The 21,050-nt window shown below is 34.0% G+C and overlaps 1 protein-coding gene across 4 annotated transcripts in view; it reads left to right on the top strand.

Annotated features, from left to right (window-relative positions):
- Window positions 1-19,209, top strand: part of TUSC3 (tumor suppressor candidate 3) — a 249,556-nt gene extending 230,347 nt beyond the window's left edge. Inside the window, exons 8-11 of one of the 4 annotated variants that reach the window (XM_032328923.1) lie at window positions 2,890-2,964; window positions 7,036-7,126; window positions 11,485-11,547; window positions 16,873-19,209. In XM_032328923.1, coding sequence (XP_032184814.1) covers window positions 2,890-2,964; window positions 7,036-7,126; window positions 11,485-11,503 — 185 coding nt within the window. In that variant the 3' untranslated portion in view covers window positions 11,504-11,547; window positions 16,873-19,209. Of the gene's footprint in view, window positions 1-2,889; window positions 2,965-6,844; window positions 6,941-7,035; window positions 7,127-11,279; window positions 11,443-11,484; window positions 11,548-16,872 lie in introns of those variants that run through there. The other 3 variants (XR_004282185.1, XM_032328924.1, XM_032328925.1) reach the window with 3 other exon arrangements.
- The last annotated feature ends 1,841 nt before the right edge of the window (window positions 19,210-21,050 follow it).

The raw sequence follows: 21,050 nt of genomic DNA, 5'->3' as shown, positions 1-21,050 counted from the left end.
GAAATAGTCACATTTGCCCATGATTTTATTAGTGGAATTTCAGAAGCATTTGTAGTGATACTTATTTTACTTATAATATCTACGTAAAATCATTTTAAATGTCATTTATGTTTTGAATATTTGCAAAAAGTATTTTGTTAGAGTTAAAATAATCTGACATCCTGTGTGTATTTTCAGATCAAATGTGTATATTTAACTGTGTAGATTCAAATTTGTACCTGAATGTAATAAAGAATGCTAAGGTGAATTACAAAGTAGAACTCAGACTTAAGAATTCCCTTAGCAGACAAAATCATTTAAGCCACATAAACACGACTAAATTTAGCCCTCTTCAAAAATATAAGTGAAATTAACTTGCGACAGTTCTTACAAATGCCTCTGATAATTATAAAAGAAACTTGTCTTCTTCCTAAAAATGGCATGAGAGAGAATCACTAGTAACCAATCCCTTGCTATCTGGAAACCCCCACTATAATAACCAATCACTATAAAGGTCAATAACTTCTTCATTTTTACTTTATAAGTCATTCAGTGACTTCATGTCCCTGAGGATTATATTAGTCCTTGAATTTGGGGAACCCTAGTTTAAAAATTGTTCTTGCACTCCCAATAAACTATTATTAAGTACTATTTATTGATTTGATGGGTTTTAACTTTGTTATTACTAAATTTTGGCCAGATGTAACCAGAGAAGAATGAAAGGGAAACCTAATTTAACTCTTTATTAAGGATCTATACAGTCACAGTAGTTTGCTCCAATAAGCTAATCAATAGAAATTCCCTACGTATGAGCAGTTTGAGTGCTAGGAGATTTTAATTTGTTTCCCCATAACTTTATAATTAGCATAGTCCTAGGACTCTAGGCTCAAGGGAATTTTTATCAGTGGATTGTCTAAAACATGTTAAGAATGAATCCTTTCAGTCCACAGACTACCAACCACAAAATGAAATACTCATTGTCTTACCTTACCCTTTTCAGGCTATCACATGACTGAAACTCAAGGAACTCAAATAATTACCAAAATTTCAATGGTTCTAACTATGTATCATGGTTTCCTAAAAGTTCAGTGGTAGTATAAGATATATGTTTTGGGCTTGGTTTGAGAATGGGAAGTGGGAGGGCTGGTGTTACATAGTGCTGATAGTGGCTTTTCTCTTGTATGCGGTAGGCTTCAAATCGAGGTTGGTTGGTTGGTTGGTTCTCTCCAGTAAGAATTCCATTAAGGATTGCTAAATAGAATAGATTGAAAACCACTCTTATATAGAGAGAGGTTATTATAAGCATAAATACCTAACTGGAGAAGTCAGGTATTTATTGTTTTTAGAAGTTGGATAATACGGTCATGAAAGACTCAATTTTATAATTATTAATCAGTACTTTGATATGATGGTTATGAAAATATAGTGGAAATATTTTGCAGAATTTTTCCTGACCTACTCCACTTAATTTTACAGACATAGCCAAATAATATTCATTGAGCTTTCAATGTTTGGAGAAGACGACACTTAGATGTATCCTGTATAGCAGACTTATTGATGCTGGTTGTACATACATAGTAGAAATAAATACAAGGAGACCATAATATAGTTGAACAAATTAAGGAATTTCTGGCCTAGAATTTCTTTAGTTTTCTCTTATTTTTCAACCCTATTATTTTTCATTTGGGCAGAATACATAATAAATATATTTACAGAATTGATGAGTTCTTAAATCTTAACATTAGTCCTTGTCAAACCTGTTTTAATAACATGACCAAAAATGTTCTTAAAAAAGTGAAATCTCGGGGCGCCTGGGTGGCTCAGTGGCTTAAGCCTCTGCCTTTGGCTCAGGTCATGATCCCAGGGTCCTAGGATCAAGCCCCGCATCAGGTTCTCTGCTCAGCAGGGAGACTGCTTCCTCCTCTCTCTCTGCTTGCCTCTCTGCTTACTTGTGATCTCTCTCTCACTGTCAAATAAATAAAATCTTTAAAAAAAAAAAAAGTGAAATCTATCATTTTCTAATCTCTGGCATCTTTCAGTGTGGTATGAATAGATTCATCCTGCTGCAAGCAGACATTACAGAATTTTTGTATTTATTCTTAAAATGTCAATTTAACTAAATTAAGATCCTGCCAAATTTGTGAGAGCATTTTATCACAATGTGTTTGTTGCTTTTGTAAGATCTGTAATTTGTAACAAAAACTTCCACATGACACAGTACTGGACCTTAATAAATATTTCTTTAAACAAGGTTAATCTATGAAACAACACATGAAATAGAAGCCAAGAAAAGGAAAGCTATACACACAAGCCCTGGGGAAAAAATCATAGTAAATATATTTTGATTTTCTCTGATTGCCGATGAAATTTGTCCCTGTAACTATAACTAGTACATAGCTTCCATCAATAATGTGAAATGGTGTAACTGATTTTGGAAATCCATTTAATTCCTAAGTGCTAAGAAAATGAGTCCTGGAACTTAACATTTAGAGTTAGACCCTCAAAATCTCAGTTTCAGGTTACTTATTTTTAAAATTAATCCACAAGTTGAGCCGCTGCCTTCGGCTCAGGTCATGATCTCAGAGTCCTGGGATCGAGTCCCGCATCGGGCTCTCTGCTCAGCAGGGAGCCTGCTTCCTCCTCTCTGCCTGCCTCTCTGCCTGCTTGTGATCTCTCTCTGTCAAATAAATAAATAAAATCTTTAAAAAAAAAATAAATAAAATAAAATAAAATTAATCCACAAACAAAGAATGGTCATTTTGTGTTAGGTGGAGAGAGTTAAATCATATCTTGTCCTGTGTGCAGTTGTAACGTTCCCATTCTGGAACAGAACACATGGTGTTCAGATCCAGAAAAGTTAATAGATTTTATTTGCATGTATTTCTGCTGTTTCCTTGACAACTACTATAGATGCTGCTATCACCATGGGGATGGTTCTTCTAAATGAAGCAGCAACATCCAAGGGAGATGTTGGAAAAAGACGGAGTAAGTGTGTGTTGCTATTTTTGTAGTTTTGTTTTAATCTTAAGATTCATTTAAGTAAAATGGGAAATATATAAAAGTCCTTAATAAATTTCTCAAGAAATGTTCTGATGTGAGAAAGGTTGGAGTTTGTTTTACTTTTTTCTAGTTCTTGGATGTGGGTGTACAAATACTTAAAATATATTTCTTCCAAAATGGGATTGGGTGATTTTCGGTGGAATTGCACATAAAGGCAAGCTGTCAGCCCTTGTCACGGCTGCTCTGACCCGTGTCTACTGAAGCTGTATTCTCCATAGTAACATCCACACTACAGGGAGACACACAATTCCGTGGTGAGTCTTCAGAGATTTTATTGGCAAATGCTGTGTTCCTTATTCTACAACAATCAGGTATACATTCAAGGACTCACAGTTTTCAGTGTACAAAACACTGAAATAGAATACCTTCCAATTACTTCCAAATTTCTTTTAATCAACATTTAAAAAGTTCTCTTTTGATCGTGCCTTTTCCAGGCTCTACACCTTTTCCAGTGGTATTCCAAGATTTACAAGTCCACAGATTTCCAGCATTATGGTTTTTTTTTAAGATTTTAAGATTTCTTTTAGAAAGATTTAAGACTTCTTTTTAAGATTTTATTTATTTGAGGGGCGCCTGGGTGGCTCAGTGGGTTAAGCCGCTGCCTTCGGCTCGGGTCATGATCTCGGGGTCCTGGGATCGAGTCCCGCATCGGGCTCTCTGCTCAGCAGGGAGCCTGCTTCCTCCTCTCTCTCTCTCTGCCTGCCTCTCTGCCTGCTTGTGATCTCTCTCTGTCTAATAAATAAATAAATAAATCTTTTAAAAAAAAAAAGATTTTATTTATTTGAGAGAGAGAAAGCAGCAAAGCAGGAAGGGTCAGAAGGAGCAGCAGACTCCCCACCCCTGGTTGGGGGAGAAGACCAATGTGGGATTCCATCCTGGGACTCCAGGATCATGACCTGAGCCAAAGGTAGATGTTTAAGGGACTGAGCCACCCAGGCACCTTGTGTTTTCTAAGCATTGTGTTTCTAAGCAAGTTATCTACGTTTTATCCTTTGATGGAACTATTCCTTTCAGGGGGGTTGTAGAAAAAAAATTCATTTGTATAAAGTATTAGATTTTGACAAGGCAAGGGAAGAACATGGGAGAAGAATCTACCCTTAGGAGCATAGGTTAGGAACGAAGACAGGGCCTTCTATTTCCTGCCACAAACCTTTTTTTTTTTTTTTTTTTAATTATCAAGTTCCTATATAATTCTATAATTAAAATTTTTTCCAGTATTCTTAGCATTTCTGGAAACTTTTTAAACTTAGAATTTATGTGTGGGCAGCACAGGTATCTGAGAAAGACAATTTATTAAGAAGTTTAAAGTAAAAATCCAGGGGCTCCTGGGTGGCTCAGTGGGTTAAGCCTCTGCCTTCGGCTCAGGTCATGATCACAGGGTCCTGGAATCAAGCCCCGCATCAGGCTCTCAGCTCAGCGGGGAGCCTGCTTTCCCTTTCTCTGCCTGCCTCTCTGCCTACTTCTGAACTCTCTGTCAAATAAATAAAATCTTTAAAAAAATAAAATAAAATAAAAATCCAGACTTATTTTCTTCTTGGAGGTATTAGCTATGGTGACATGTATATAAATAAATCATAATGATTTCTAAATAGTTGTCTTAAGTGTTAAAATATTTTGAATATATTATACAGTTTAGTCTGTCCTTTGTTTTCCCCATGATGGTATCTATACACCATTGTAAAGAAACTACAAAAGAATCTAATGTATTACTTTTAGTTAAGCATTGTGCAGAATATCATTTTATGATACAGCTTTTGAACAAACAATCTAATGTTCTTGGAATTGACAATGTTAATGAAGACATTTCTTATGTGATTATTTATTATATATCCTATCTTATTAAGCTAAGTAACAGTAATAAATACACAAATTTTTTATCTTATAACATCTATGATACTGAGTTTACAAAATCACTACTTCCAGCTTCCCTCTTGGTAGCTATTTCCCTACGTATCACTCCAGCACTCAGCATTGTCAAATTATTTATTCATGTGTAGTATGAGAGAAAGGAGACACGGGAAATATATTTTACAGTTACTCCTTTTTGATATATAATACAACTACTGTGATGATTATTTCTCAGATCAGAATGATTCTGTATCATAGCATTTTCTTACAAGTATGTTACTTATATGGGCTGCAGTGGTTCATTCAGTAATTACTAACTCCTCACTACTACTCACTCACTCAGTTCCACTGCTCCCTTCCCTATAAACAAGGACTTGAGTAGCAGTGTTTTGTTCCACTGCACAAAATCAAGTAAATATATTGTTTTACTTGATCATGTACTTTGAGCTTCATTTTCCATTGAGCACAACCAAAGTGGCAAAGCAACTAAAAGCTTCTGAAAATTTAAAACAATAAAGAAAAGAATGAGCATTTGATAAAAATACCAGATGTGGTAAGGTGTAAAATAAAGCATGAGGTAATCAGTTCTAGGTTTAGTAAGATTGCTGTAAGAAGTGTTTTAAAAAGGTGTTCTTCATCTGGGGATATTCAGCAACCTACTTTTTTACTTTACTTTCTGCCAATATTAATTTGAAGTTCAACTGCATGAACTTTGTCTGAAATGGAATGTCAGAGGCTATAGTTGAATGTTGTTAAGCTCTTAGGACTTTCAGCAATTTATACTCAAAACTGAAAGAATTGATAATCCTACACAGTTGAAAGAAAACTGACAGATTTCTAGACCATTTTTTGACAGTCTCATAACTTATCCACTCCTTGATTTCCAGGATTGTAATTAAACCTGGTCTCAGACCTGCTAGAAGGATTTTTTTTTTTTTTAATGTCTTTCATCATTATGGAAGTATACTGAACTGCTAACTTTTCCTTGTGTTCTGTGCCTTAGTGTGTTTCATTTCTTTTCTCTAATTATTTCATATATTTTCAGTATTTTTATAAGAATTCTCTGAAACTAATGAAAGGATACAAGTATCGTGCAAGTGTTTTATTCTTAAATGTTTAGATTTTTCTTAAGAATTAACTCTATTTTCTCCTTATTTATGGCATAGATTTGTCCATTTCAATTTCTTTAAATTCATGTTTTTCTTTATTCCAAACAGACCTGCATTTAATTGGCTCAGATTTTTAAGCATTTTAATTTTACAAGCATGTATTTTACCAATAGTAATAAATCTTGTTTAAATACTCTATATGTTTGCATACATATTTCCATTGTTTTGTATTACAAATATTTATTACTCTTTGACTTTAGAGTAAAATCTTCCTAACCATAACAAAAAGGAAAAGACGACAAAAAGTATTTTCACTCTTGTTAACTTGCCTGGGATACAGGGATACTGAAAACTAGACCACAGCACATTCTGCTCTAATATGCCATTTGTTAAAAGTTTCTTCATTTGTTAAAGAAATAATAGCACTTTGACAAAAGTATCTACTCTGTGGGGGGATTTCCCCCCAACTTTGGGCTCTCCAGAATCTCTACTACTTCACTCCTGAAGGTTTTATTCCAGCTTTTTGTACACTAGGATGACATTTCTAAGTAACAGACTTTTACCAAAGCAATAATCTAGCCAATAATCTAAAATGACATTTCTTAATAAATATTGCATGGCATCTGAAAAGAATAAAATTCTGTTTAGTATTCTAACAATGCAAATGTCTATGCTAATATAGCCAATGCTTTATAAGGCAGGGGCTAATAATCTTGTTTGTGGTTTATCACATATTTTGTTTTGTTTTGATCCCTGAGGCATTTTAGTACTTATAGGAACTCTGTAAGAGAAGAAAAGCACCAGAAGACTTAGATCAGTCACTTTTGTTGTTTTCATACCCCAAATAGTACATTTTCATTGAGAAGAATGTGGAAAATAATGAATACATTGTATTTTGGATTATCTGGTTTGTTGTGCCTGTATGTGCCATGAACTATTAAAATGTAAGTATACTGTTATTAATTGAATGCATTTAAAAAACATATGCATTTTGGTTCCATGTGTCTAAACATTAATGGCATTTTCTGTCTCTTTCTAGTAATTTGCCTAGTGGGATTAGGCCTGGTGGTCTTCTTCTTCAGTTTTCTACTTTCAATATTTCGTTCCAAATACCACGGCTATCCTTATAGGTAATATCATTACACTAATGTGAATGTTTTTATTTTTAACTAATAAACGACTTCATTGGTTAATGGATATTTAAAGGCTAATATCAAGTAGCTAACTCATTTGCCAAGGGATTTTTAACTCAGTTAAACAAATCTTTGAGCACCTGCCATGCGTTCGGCTCAGACTTTGCAGAGGACCTATGAGGCACACGGCCTTATAGACAGTAGAACTTCATTTTAGAGATACTTATCACATATGTATTATATATGTACATATAATACAGTGGGTTTTAGCTTTCTGGAATTCATCAAATTTCTTTTTCTCTTGTTTTGTCTGTCCATCCGATCACTCACATTCAAATTCTTTGGCTTCCTCAGGTTTATATAGGATATGTTTCCTCCCATGACATTTACATATATGCATCTCTCAGAACTAAAAAATATAGTATAGAATATCAGTATGTACCCCCTAAAATGCCAATTTTACATTTGACAAGTTTTCTACCTTAATTAGTCTAGCACATGGATTTACGCTCAAATTACCTTAGTTGTGAGATCCTGCTTTTTTTTTATGATTATTATTGCTGCACTGCATCATTTGCCTTTTGAATTATCTTTAATTTTTTTTCTCAGAAATTTTCATCAGTTATCTTGAATGTGTTAATAAATAGATGATAAACATCAAAACCAAGTGTTGCTAAAAGGTCTGCAGAGATTACATGCCAGAGATTTGGATATCTCCTGAGCTAAATCCTAAAAACCTAACAGCGTAGGGGGAAAATACACATCTACACAACTGGTTCACTGGAGAAAAAGCAAAGATGATAGCACAAGCAAGAATGAGAGAAGTAATAAATCAAAGAGTGGGAGAGAGAAATAATTCTGAGAAGTGGAAATGTGAGATGTTAAAGAAAGAGCTCTCTCTTCCCACGGAATTATTCTGCATGAGAAAGCCAGGTCAGTTATGAGCGTAACATAGCACCACATTTTCAAACAGTTTGCACTCCCAGAAGTGTGTTTCTGTGGCAAAAGCATTAGAGTACCTGCCTAAAAAAGAAAATATCAGCCTTGCTCATCTCAAATAAAGCACTTTGTAAGGAATAAGAGAATGATATACAGGACACCATCATTCTAGGAAAGGGAAAACATGCAAAACATTCCAGAAGGCATGTGCTGTCCTAAGTACCTCTGACAAGACATTTGTGGTTATCCGTCTTCACCGAGAGTCAAGCCCTACTATTAACCCTGGGGACCAGGAGCTGAGTTAATGCAATCATTTGCAGCAGACATACACTGAAGTAGGCTTGCAAAAGACAAAGAATAGTTTCTCGTCCAAGACCATATCCTAGACTTCGAGATGAACTGCAAGGACAAACACACTTTTTCCTCTAAAAAGACTGAAAAAAACTTCCCACTTCTGCCTACTTTAGATAATACCCATACTTTGGATAAAACCGTTGAGCTATCCCATAGTGAAGATGCACATTTGAACACAATATCACATACTAATTTAAAAATCACCTGTCACCAGGGACTTCAAACTCCAATGCTAAAGTACTTTCTTGGGTATAATGCCTTAAGCCCTGTGTGGCCTTTGATTTCTTCCTTTTAAATTTCTGTGAATTCTAACTTTTGTATCAAGAAATACTATTGAGGGGTTTAAAGGTAATCCTGGGCATAGTGCTAATTTTTTATTCCTCATAATTTTGAATTCTGTTTAATCTATAACCTTCAATTTCTTCTGTGTAGTGATCTTTATGCGTTTTCTTTTTCTTTTTAATCTTAAGCCTCACAAAACCTTAAACATTTATGTTCTTCATTATATTTTCTCAGCACTTCACACTATTATTTTTGTTGATCTTCATAACTGTTGAAAGAAACAAATGTCTGCTTGAAGGGTTTATCCTATTTCCTTAAATCTCGCCTACATTTTAGTCTTAAGGGTGCTTTTCCTACAGTATCAATAGGTTTCATGCCATCACTGAATTCTCCCAGATTCTGTTAGGTTTCAGTAAGCAAACTTGCTGCATTTAAATTCCCGATCTTAAAACAACAACAGCAGTAACAACAAAAACAAAAAGCAAAGCAAAAAAACCCTGATCTGTTACTCTGTGACCTTAGACAAGTTATTTAATTCTTCTAAATACTGGTTTTCTCATTACTAAATGAAAAAAAAAATACATACTTCATTTGACTATTGTAAGGATTATGTGAGAGTGAATGTAAATTACTTAACACATTGTCAAGTATGTGGTAAATAACACATAGTATTAATTACTCAATAAATGTTAGATGCTTACAGTCATTAATTCAGATAGATATAAATATTTCAAACTCATTTATATTTCATTTATTAAGTAGGATTTTCTTTACACTGAAGATTAAGTAACTTTTATATTTGCATGATTCAGTTTAGCAAAGAACAGATTGTCCCTGAACCTTTTGATGAACGTAATTGGGCTCCTGAGTCCCTTGAAACTACTAGTGAAATATCAAGATTATTAAGAGTTTGGTCTAATTACCATCTGAGCCATAATTCAAAAAAAAATTTTATTTCAGTGGTAGCACTGCGTTCATTTTGTGTATTAAATAAAGATTAACTTTAGGCTCATCCCATTTTCAGGGAAAAGCAAAGAGCTAGTAGCAATACTTGATAGTCTTTACTTACAGGTAAAGTATTTTACATTTTTTTCCACTTTGACCTACAAAAATTCAAAAAATTTCTGTAAAAGTACTTCTGACCCATGCCTTTACTTTAGTAAAAAAACAAAACAAAACAACCATGAAACATTCTCTATTAATTCAATCACTTTATCTTCCTATTTATAAAACTCTTTAGTTGTCTTAGCAAGATAGAGTAGCAGAATGGAAAATAATATTTACAGTAAGAGCTGAGTTCAATATATAATTTTTAAATTAATAGCTCTAGCTCTGCAGTCAAACAAATCTGAGTTTGAATCTTAGATCCTCTCTGCTAACTTTGGGGCTTGGAATTAGTTACTTAAGTTCTGGGTCTCATTCTTCTTCACTTTGAAAATCATATTTTAGTTTTTTATGGGGTTGGAGACAGGCTCAGTTGTTAGGTTTGTCTCAAGTTATTTCTCTTTCTTTTGCCAAGATATTTAACTTTGTTGAGCTTCTTTCGTCATTTGTAGTTGGTATAACACCCATCTTCTTCTGTGGGGATAAATTATCTGATCACTTTGTAATGCCTAAAATGTAATGGGGTTCGCAATAAGTATTTACTTCACCTCCTTCTTAACCTGTACAAGCCCTTCAACTTTAGCATCTTACTTCATTATGTTTTTGTTCAGCACTTTACTTCATTACATTCTTCATTAAGTATTCATATATTACTGTCTTATGTATTAAAATCATTTTCATTCTGTAATATTAGGAGATATTTTAGAGAAGAGTCTGTGAAAATACCTTTGTGTATCTCCAAAGTGCTGTGCGCATAGTAGGTGCTCATATTAACTGACTATTTAACTCAAAAACATTTTTTATGTATTATCTAAATGCAACAGGAGCCATTAAGCTAGAAACAGTGACAAGAAGAGTACTGGTTTGCCACATTGTACAACTCCAGAAGATGGAATTCACATCAAATGACACCTTTTGGAGTTGTTAGGTTATTCCACACGCCTAAAGAGATGTGTGCTGTGTGGAAAGATAATTATTCCAGAAACCTGAGCTATAAAGATACTTATTGCAAATTCAGATTGATTTTTAGCTGGCTGGCATCAAATAATAAAAATATATTTTATTAAGCTTATAATGGACATAGAAACTATCTTCTATTGTCTTTTAAAAAATTACTTTTAATTCCTGATGTCCTTAGCTATTTTGAGAAATAATGAATAACAAAAAAATGGACATTCAGTAATGGAAAGTACAGAATAACAGAAATGAAGGACATTTATATGAATTTTGAGGAAAGTATGGTAGTAGACAAGTACAGCAAGACAAAAAAAATCCCAGGATATACAGTATAGCAATCTCACATTCATTTCTGTATCTTACATGTAGATCTTTCATCTGTAGAGAAACTATTAAATATAATCTTGAGTTATACAAATAGAAAAATAATATTGAAATGATGTGGTGATCAACCCACAATACATATCACTGATAAGAATTTCACTGGGATTGTCTTTCTCCTGCTGAGTTCCAGCTTTGAAGAATGACATAAAGGACCGAAGATTTAGAGAGGATTCGGAGAAGAGCTGGAATGCTCTAAAGGCACCATTGTCTGGCCCCTATCTTATCTAGATAAGGAATACAGTGCTAAATCTTGTAATAATATTTTGCAAATGGAAATTGAATCTTAAGGACTATTTTTTCCATATTGTTGTATTTCACTGTGGTGTATTGGAAAGTGATCTGGACTTTGAGTGAGAAGATGTGATTTGGACCATGGCACTTTAAAACTATAACCTCAGGCAAGTCTTTTAATCTTCTCTGAGCCTCAGTTTTCCTCATCCTTCAAATAAAGACCATAAGATTTCTCTCATACATAAGACAAGTTATAGCAAACTGCTGTTTTATAGATGTAAGATAACTTTTAACTGTGAGACCCTCTATTCCAGTCTTAGGCTGTTGTGCATTGCTTTAGAGATAAGACTTCAGATACAGATGTCTGTAATAGACTTTGACCCATGGAATTAACCATTTGACAAATAATAGGTTTGTAAAATACTCCGATACATGCATATGCACTCTACTCCAAACAAAGTATCATTTCATTTAGTTACTTCCCTCTTACTACTTTAGAAAGAAGTTAAGAAAAGGTTAGGAAAGCAGAACTAAAACAAATGACAGAAATACATTTCATTCTGCCTAGGACAAATGTAGTCACATCTCTCTTTCTACTAACAAACAGCATAAATTTTAATTCCCAAGATAATAAAACAAAATGCATGTTTTTTTTAAATATGTACTAAGATTTTTTAATCAGCATTTGGTAATATTAGAAATAGATACTAGGAACCTCTATATAAAATGAAGTAATTTCTGTAGAAAATTCAGCTTTTTCTTTTTGTTTTTCTTTTACATTCTGTACTGCTCATTCCAACCCCTCTAGCCTCACAACACATAGTCTGAACAGACATACACAAAATGGCTCTAGAGGGTGAGTTCCATCTTGAAAATTCACCTTCCTTACTGTGACAGGAACCACTTACTCTATGCAAACTTTATGCAGAAACCCTGCACAGACAGCTCCTGTGATCTAAAAGACTTTTTTCTTCTTCACCTATCTCCCAACCTTATTCCACACACTAGCTTTATTATTCTTTTTCCCCCAGATATAGTATCTACCTTCCTGATTATGTTTCATTATTAATAACTATGCTCTGAAAGCTATTACTAAGTCTCTTAGTTTAGGCTGTGTAGAGAAGTGGCCTTAGCAGTAATGAGACTTGACAGCTGTTGCCCTGTGTACACACAGATAAAGAAAGGTTTCCATACCTAAAGATCTCATTTCCCTTCTCCTTTCCCTTCTCCTAATGAAGTCAAGTCCTCTAGGCCTTTTGGGAGGATTGTTGAGTTCAGATTTGAACATTTTTCTGGGTTCAGTAATCTTCTATTACAAAGCTGAGAAGCAGGCTAAAGACGACTGGCTAACAGCCATAAGGTACTTCTCTCCTGCCTCCCCTTAGAATATGACTATAAAGTAAAGATTAAGGTTAAGGTTAAAGTAAAGGTTAAGAAAGCCCTAAGAACATTGAACATTTTTCTGGGATCAGTAATCTTCTATTACAAAGCCGAGAAGCAGGCTAAAGATGACTGGCTAACAGCCATAATGTACTTCTCTCCTGCATCCCCTTAGAACATGAATATAAAGTAAAGTGTTAAGAAAGCCCTAAGAACAGTGAGTCATTGAGTTCCACTAGGTGCAAGGCCAACTGAACAATTCAACTAGCGGATGATCCATGCTCTGAGTAAAGAAGAAAGCCTTTCCCTCCCTTCCAATTTCAATACCAAAATGAAATCTGAGCAACTGCCCTTTAATCACATACATGATTTCTCTAAGACAGGGTGGCATGTCACCATTAGGTCTCCCAGACTCTTCCCCAGTTTGAGAATAGGAAGTACAGTACACAAGAAAATTATGTCCATCTGAAGAGCTCAGAGAATTTATCCAGCTCCCAGTTGGACAGCATTCATTTAAGAGCACTGTGTACGCATCTTTCTTTTTTTTTTTTTTAAACACCAACAACTGATAATTAAGATAAATAAAAACAAAATGCAAGCCACTACTTCATGCCTATTTAGATTTTTCACAGGAAGAAAAAAGGAATAAACTGCTTTACATATAATATGAGTATCCAGTGACCAAATCCAGAGGTCTTTTCCCATTCCACAATAGCTTAGTTGAGTGGTTTCAACAGAGATTTACAGCCCACAGTTTTTATTCACTTCCTGGCCTTTTACAGAAAGTGTATGGGCTCCCCATACTGAACATAACACAATGTTATTTTTATTTTTTGGCACTGAACTCCCATAGCCTAGGCTACTATCCCTTCCTTTAACTTGTTTTCAAAGTCAGAGGAACTGAAACACAAGCAAACAAAACTCTAACACTTGGACTTGCCATCCCATAAGATATGTCTGTGTTACACTTAGTCGTGTCCAGGTCTTACTCTCCTCTAGGGAAAAAACCTAATGGCCATGACTTTCAGTCATTTCTTATCTTACAGCACCCTTCTAAACACAATATTCTTGTACAGAATAGATGGGCAGTAAATCTTTTCTGAATAGTGATTGAGACAGACTTTTTTTTGGCTCAACTTTGAGAAAACAACTACCATTTTAAATAATGTTTCTCTAGAAAAACTAATTTGGTATTTCAAATAATAACCTTGTTACGAACTTTTGGAACACCACTTCTCTGCAAGTCAAGAACTGCATTTTTATGTAAATCCTGAATGTTTTTAAGTATGAGGGAATAATTAGGATCAAATTAGATCAAATTACGTAGACCAGAAGGGAATAGTTGCATCCCTTTAAGCTAGCAAAACGGGGAGTTTCTGGGGCATATTCATGCTGGTTCTAGTCTGCTCTCTAATCTTTCTGTGTATAATTCTCTAGACTTGCCATGCAGCCTCCATCTTCTGTCGCTACTTGCGTCAGTTGACCATACATGCATTCACTTCAAAGTAAGCTAGCTACAGTAGTCAGTGTTACGTATGCACATGCACATGTTAAGTATACTACCATGACCTGTGAAGAGAATCATTCATGAAAGGGTAAAAGGGAGTCCAGACAGAAGTTGGTGGTGGTACCTAAGGCAGCTGCTCCCTCTCTAAGGAACCCAACCACAATACTGAAAAATACATTCCAAGTAAGAGGAGTATATTTGGTTTTTGGCATTCAACAGTTTTTATGTTATAAAAGTATTTTTATACATTTTTACAATAAGCATTCCTAGGAAAGATTCTATCCAAGCACTATTAGAAACACAGATAGAGGAGAACTGTTACATTATACATCAAAATTACTAGACAGGTAAATGTAAAAAGAAAAAATCATGTCGGAACCTGACAGATAGGAATGAGGGACTAATCTCAAGTGATGAAATCCATATAAAATATTCATACTGGAATATACCTTGGATGCTTAATATTAATTGAATGATTACCTAGAGAATAATATTTTATGCTTTTCTAAGAAAGATTTTAACAAAACATTTTTGACACACTTCGATCTTTCCAGTGTCTTGAATGAACACTTGTAAAGTTTATAACTTTTTATGAAAGAGATTTTAAATATAAAAAACAGGAAGTAGTCTGTTAAACTTATCCTTTATTGTAAGAACAATAGAATCCTTTCAAGATAAAATATGTATTTGTCATTGCATAATAAAATGTAAACAAAAGATTGTTTTAACAAGCTTTTTAACAAAATAAGTATTATAGTTTGGGAAAAATTCCTGGAGTGAACCAATAGTGCAGTAACTAAGGATTCTTGGTCTACCTTAATAATAAGAAGGTACAGAGATCCTTTTGTTTATTTTATTTATTTTATTTTTAGATTTTATCTAAAAATCATAGAATCTTTTTGACTTTTTAGATCCAAAAAGTTAGGAAGTATAAAATGATCATAAGGGTCATATTACTGTTTTTGCTTTATAGTATAATAGCTTTAGCAATGATAAAAGGTGATCTTTAATGCACACAGCTAGAAAGGTTAAGACCACTTGTTTAAAAAATAAATAACCCTGTAAGTTCTCAGTTTCCTTAAGTCATAATTTTTTCAACTTTAAGTATTTTATGACCAAGTTTTCTTTTTATCATTAACTCTCATTCTTAAGTTAGCTTTAACTTTAGGGGAAGTTTAAAATTAAAGACAGAAAATGCCAAAGAGTTCCTCTACAAAGGACACATCTCTGTGCACTGCCATCAGTGTTAAGGATTATGTGGATTGAACAGCAGCCACTGCTTACTGCTCTAAGGAAGTTTCCCCACTGACACTCTTCTTCAGGCCTCAGTCATAACTAGTTATTTTGAGAAACAGAAGCAAGGTCTTGCTGCATTGAGGGATCAGCACACGATTTCTAGCCTTTAATAATTCCTCAGAAATGGAGTACTTATTTCAGATTATATAACCTTTTTATTTTATAGTTTATATTACACTGTATTACACTTATTATTATATTTTTGTTATATAACATTTTAAGTATTTTTAAATACGTGTTTACTTTTAGCACATAGCATCACAAGGTCACTAGGATGATAAAATATGGGCACTATAAAGAACTTTGGAGATCAGCCAAACATTCTTTTCACTAATGAGGAAACCGAGGTTCAGAAAGACAAAGAAATATAATCTTAGGATATTAAGATGTAAACATCCAGATATTATATATCCTTATGAATTTAACGGTTTTCCAACTACATGGCTTTCTAATTGTAGCAACAATTATTTTTGTTTTTATTTTAATATTTTGTTAAAATATGGTTTGTCTCTGGTCACCCTACAAAGTTATATTGTCAGGACCAAAAAAAAAAAAAACAAAAAAAAAAGCTTGCCACATGTTAGAAAAAGGTACAAATATCAAGCAGAAACTTAGTTAATGTTATTTAAGTTGATTTACCATCTTACAACTTATATTTCTGTTCATAGATTAAAACTTTGCTTAGGGAAGTTAAGAAAAACAGTTCCCTTTTATTTCTGTATGTACAAGCATTTATGTACAGATATTTATGTACTCAGAATCTGATGAGACCCATGATTCATATATACATTCTTTTTGGCTGTACAATATATTTCAGCTATAAATTTCACTTAAAAACATCAAGCATTTAGTTATTTTATGTAAGTGAATGAATTACAGGTTGAAGAAAAGAAAGTTTGTTTTTGTTTTTTTTTAGGACATTGAAATGACCCACTTCAAATCTTTGTTTTAATTCATACTTTTTGTTCCTCTTACTTACATTGCCAGTTTAAACACTGGTTAAACTACTGTTCTAAGCAGCAATGAAAGTGGCTCACAGAAAGAAATAGGGTATTTTACCCAAACTTAAACACTGCTAGTTCAAGTTCTTATCAGCATCCTTTCTCACCCCTGGCCTGTTCTCACCATACGTTTTGACCCTATCTCAGGAACTAGTTCAGAGAAATTGCCCTGATAAAAAATTAGAATGAGATGAATTAATATAATTATGACATTTTTATTGTATCTATTTACATGTACTATTTTAGAATGAATAAAAAGCATATTGTGTTTTCCCTGTTTTCAGCATATAATTTTCTTTCTTTTTCAGCTTTTTAATTAAATGAAGCCAAGTGGGATTTGCATAAAGTGAATGTTTACCATGAAGATAAAGTGTTCCTGAGATATAGTTTGAATTCTTGAGTTCATATCCACGTTGATTGTGATAATTCTAGCTTATTCTTGTACAATTTTTGAAATGTGTTTTCCTAGCCAATTTAATTTATAGAAGTGGATAGTTAAGATTCATATTAGCACTGGAAAGAACAAGAAATATTGAAGTGTTTTCAAGCATATTATATTCAGTGTATGCTGTAGGACTGAAATAAATGACAATGTAAATTATGAATTCATGTGTTAGAACTGTTCACTCATTAGTAAAGAAAACCACAATGTTAGTAAGGGAAAACTATGAAATATATGTTAAAGAATCCTTAAGGTTGTACAGAGATAAGGTATATGCATGAAAATATGTCACATACTGAGAAAATATATTCCTTGTCATTTCAGTATAAAGGATGTGTGTATGGTTACAAATGTTTTGTTGTGATTACTCACAATTAGAGGCAGGGAGCTGGGTGAATAGTGCCTACAACTTAGAAGCTTAACCTGGGAAATGGGAGGTTTTTTCCCCAGGACATGAATTTTAAAAATAAACAGGTCTAAATCAGTAAGCTTGAAGGTATTAGGTATCTGGAAGCAACACACCAGAACTAGAAATTAATTCCCTCTCTAAATTTAGAAGGGTCACCCAGGAATCCAGACTTGTGATTGCAAAACTAACCCTGATGGCCATTTCCCCCATGTATTATATGGAAGAAGTTTGCCATCAAAACCTCATTCCCTGAATCCAGATAAAAATTATACTATATGTGAGTGACTCAGTGAAGCTTTTTTGAAAACCAAATATTGGAGTCTAACCATTACTATGTTTGTATATCTTCTTTTAGTTTATAAAGCACTTTGCATATGTTATTTTCTTTACATCAACCCTGTAAATTAGACAGGATTTAAAAATTTTTTCTGACTTACAGAAGTATTAGAATCTGAAAGCCAGAAAGAATAGAAAAATAGGGATTATGAACTGGGCTTTCGAACTCTCAAATCTGAATTTTTGTTTTCTTTGGTGCTAAGGAAGAATTTAAAAACACAGTTTAGTAAACTTTGTTTCTCCTTTTTTTTTTTTTTTTTTAAAGGTTTTGTTATCTAATTTTGGCTAAGATCTAAATAATAGACCATGGAAAACTTAGGAGTTTCAGGTGTACAGTCTCAAATAGGAACCAAGTGCACATCTACTAAATTTATTTATTTCATACCTTTATGAAATTCAATAAAGAATGGGAAATATAAAAATCCTACAGGGGCATATGAAGCTAAGTTCCAGGGCAGTATGTGTGCTAGAAATAAGTTATCTTGTCAAAATGGGATATTCAGTGAAAATTGCATAATAATTCAGAACTCTGTTCACCTTACCGCATATTCCCAAATCTGTTATTAAAAAGCACATTAAGTTCCCTAGTTCCTGTTCAAAGTGTGATAAATTTAGTACGGGAATGGCATTTATGGAAAAACATTAAGTTATCATGATCATTTGTTTAATGCCTATCCCTAGGTAGCACTTGACCTGTAAATGTAAATCTATTGAGTATTTTTACATTTTCTAAGATTCATTCAGAAGAGGCATTACAGTTGGAATCTGAAACCAAACTTTACATGTAAACACGTTTATTATAATTATTTTTGTCTCCTTAAGGCTCAAAGTTGTTGTTAAACAACGTACATTTGTCTATAAAACTTTAATATAGTGTTCAATCATGACCAAAGTCAGACAATGACCAAGGTAAGGAGAACTTCTCTATTTCAGATTAGTAAAAGTTTTGTAGCCTGTATTATGTAATTTCCTTTCAGTAATATATGCCTCAACAACAAAAAATTTTTAGCATTTTATAGCTAGAGAGCTGTCACTTGGCTATAGCCTGTTGTTACATTAGGGAAGTCATTCTAGAGGGAAATAAACTGCCTCAAGACAAGTTGTTACTGGAAAGTGCTATGGGCAAAACTACAAAGAGTGGTTCAAATGTAGTTTCGCTTCCGAATTTAGCATATGGAAAATCATGTATGTAATATAGGCTATCTTTACCTTTGCCAAACAAATTAAATTGAAAAATCAATTCTTACCTGGTATGCTGTATCCTGCAATGTCACTTTTCAACCAGATGTACTGTATTGAAGGCTCCCTTAAAAACTGATTATATGGTGCACAGTCTTCAGTTAGAATAAAAAGAACTGCTTTCCTACCCAGAGGAAAAAATCTTAACATAAAATCCCATCCAAAGGAGTGTAATTTCTAACAACATCTAATGAATAAAATGTTGCATTTTGCTCAGCATACTGTTCCTTGCATCAGATATTCACATGAGTAAGCCCAATAGTGTTGTGTGTTTACTATAATTTTCTTTTGCATATAAAGTAATATCCCTTGTCAGTTAACAATTTAGCAAACATGGTGATTTCGGGAGATTATATCTTGTAACCATAGAGCTTGACAAGTATTCCCTTTCTTGCTATTTAGGAGAACCTCCCTAAAGGTACGTGAAGGGAGTAGTTATTTCTAAATAAGGCATGACATACTATTTTGAGATCAAAGACAGTAAACAGTGTGTTTTAAGAAGTACTGGTAACAAAGACAAACGCATTAACTAGAGCATCCAGCAACAAAACATTTTTTTTTCTTTTTAAAGATTTTATTTATTTAATTGACAGAGAGAGAGATCACAAGTAGGCAAAGAGGCAGGCAGAGAGAGATAGGATGAAGCAGGCTCCCCGCTGAGAAGAGAGCCTGATGCGGGGCTTGATCCCAAGACCCTGAGATCATGACTGGAGCTGAAGGCAGAGGCTTTAACCCACTGAGCCACCCAGGCGCCCTCAGCAACAAAACATTTGAATGGATTTTTGGAGACAGTGTTCCTCAGAGCTCTTTAATGTTCAGTTTAAAATATTAAAACAAGAGGCTTTTCACACTCTATCAAGAAGCTGTACTGGGTCAAACTAATAATTTTTCTAATAGTATTTTTTCTAATAGTAGAGAAAGGTGAGCATGGTAGTCACACTACAAGGGTACAAGTATGTTCATCCTATCCCCTAAATTCCCTTATACAATTTATGAATTTTTCTATATTCCATTTTTTACCTATTATGTCAAATATATATGCAATGTTTTTATCATATATCAGTCTAAGTATTTACAAAATTTTAATAAAGCATCACACATTCAGAATATAATAGGAAAATCAGGTCACATTCATCCAGTTAGTGTGTCTATTTCCACAACATATTATACATGCATGTAGGCAATGAAAATGGCTGAATGAAGAACTCTAAGGACCCATCCACTCCACAGAAACACTAGAAAGACTGGCAGAAACTGTCACTCAATATTGTTCAAAGTCTGGAAGATGATGTAAGAGAAATCAAAATGAAAGCTTAAAATGCGACTGAAATTCAGATGGCTAACTTGATAGCGTTTTATCTTAGTCTTTCCCCATCCTCCTTCCCAGTCAGTAGCGGTCTTGAAAAATGGCAGCCTGTAAGTGGTATGGGGACCTGGTTATATAGGAGGCAGAATATTCCTGTTCCCAAGGATAGTGTTTTGTTTGCCCTGAGGGCTACTGGGAGGATTCAAATAAGGGGTTTTACCTTTGTTTAACCTAACTCAGAAGTTTCTCAGGGTGTTGCTCCAGAGGGTGTTTCTCCAAAATACTGATAAGGAAATGAACATGTTCCTGCCTGAGGCTAGAGTTAACAGTTAGGACAGACAACAGACACGTGGCTGAGGACTGAATGAAAGGAAAAGCTGGAGAGTGAAGTGCTTCGGGGAATAAAGGCTTTGAAAAGCTGCCACATCCAAAACCCAGATCAGGATACATCCTCAGGAAAGATCTGAGAAGACCCTAAGCTTTTACTTCTTGCTGATGTTTACACCCTGAATAAGTACTGATGGGGTGACCTAACAGAGTCAATCTGCAAAGTCCAGGGGACTAGTTTATTTCTTTTTCTTTATTTCATCAGCAGGCACTTAAGGACAGCTCTGTCAAACCACTAGCTGACCACTAAACTAATGAAACACAGACTTCACAGACCACACATGACAAAGAACACAATTTTTATAAAAAGTTTGGAAGATTCACTAAATAACTACAACAAGCAACAAAACTAATTCTAGAGAGGGAG

Source organism: Mustela erminea, chromosome 21 (assembly GCF_009829155.1).
Source record: "Mustela erminea isolate mMusErm1 chromosome 21, mMusErm1.Pri, whole genome shotgun sequence".
NCBI classification, from domain to species: Eukaryota; Metazoa; Chordata; class Mammalia; order Carnivora; family Mustelidae; genus Mustela; species Mustela erminea.
The sequence above is the reverse complement of the archived record's forward strand: the minus strand, read 5'-3'. Positions and strand labels throughout refer to the sequence as shown.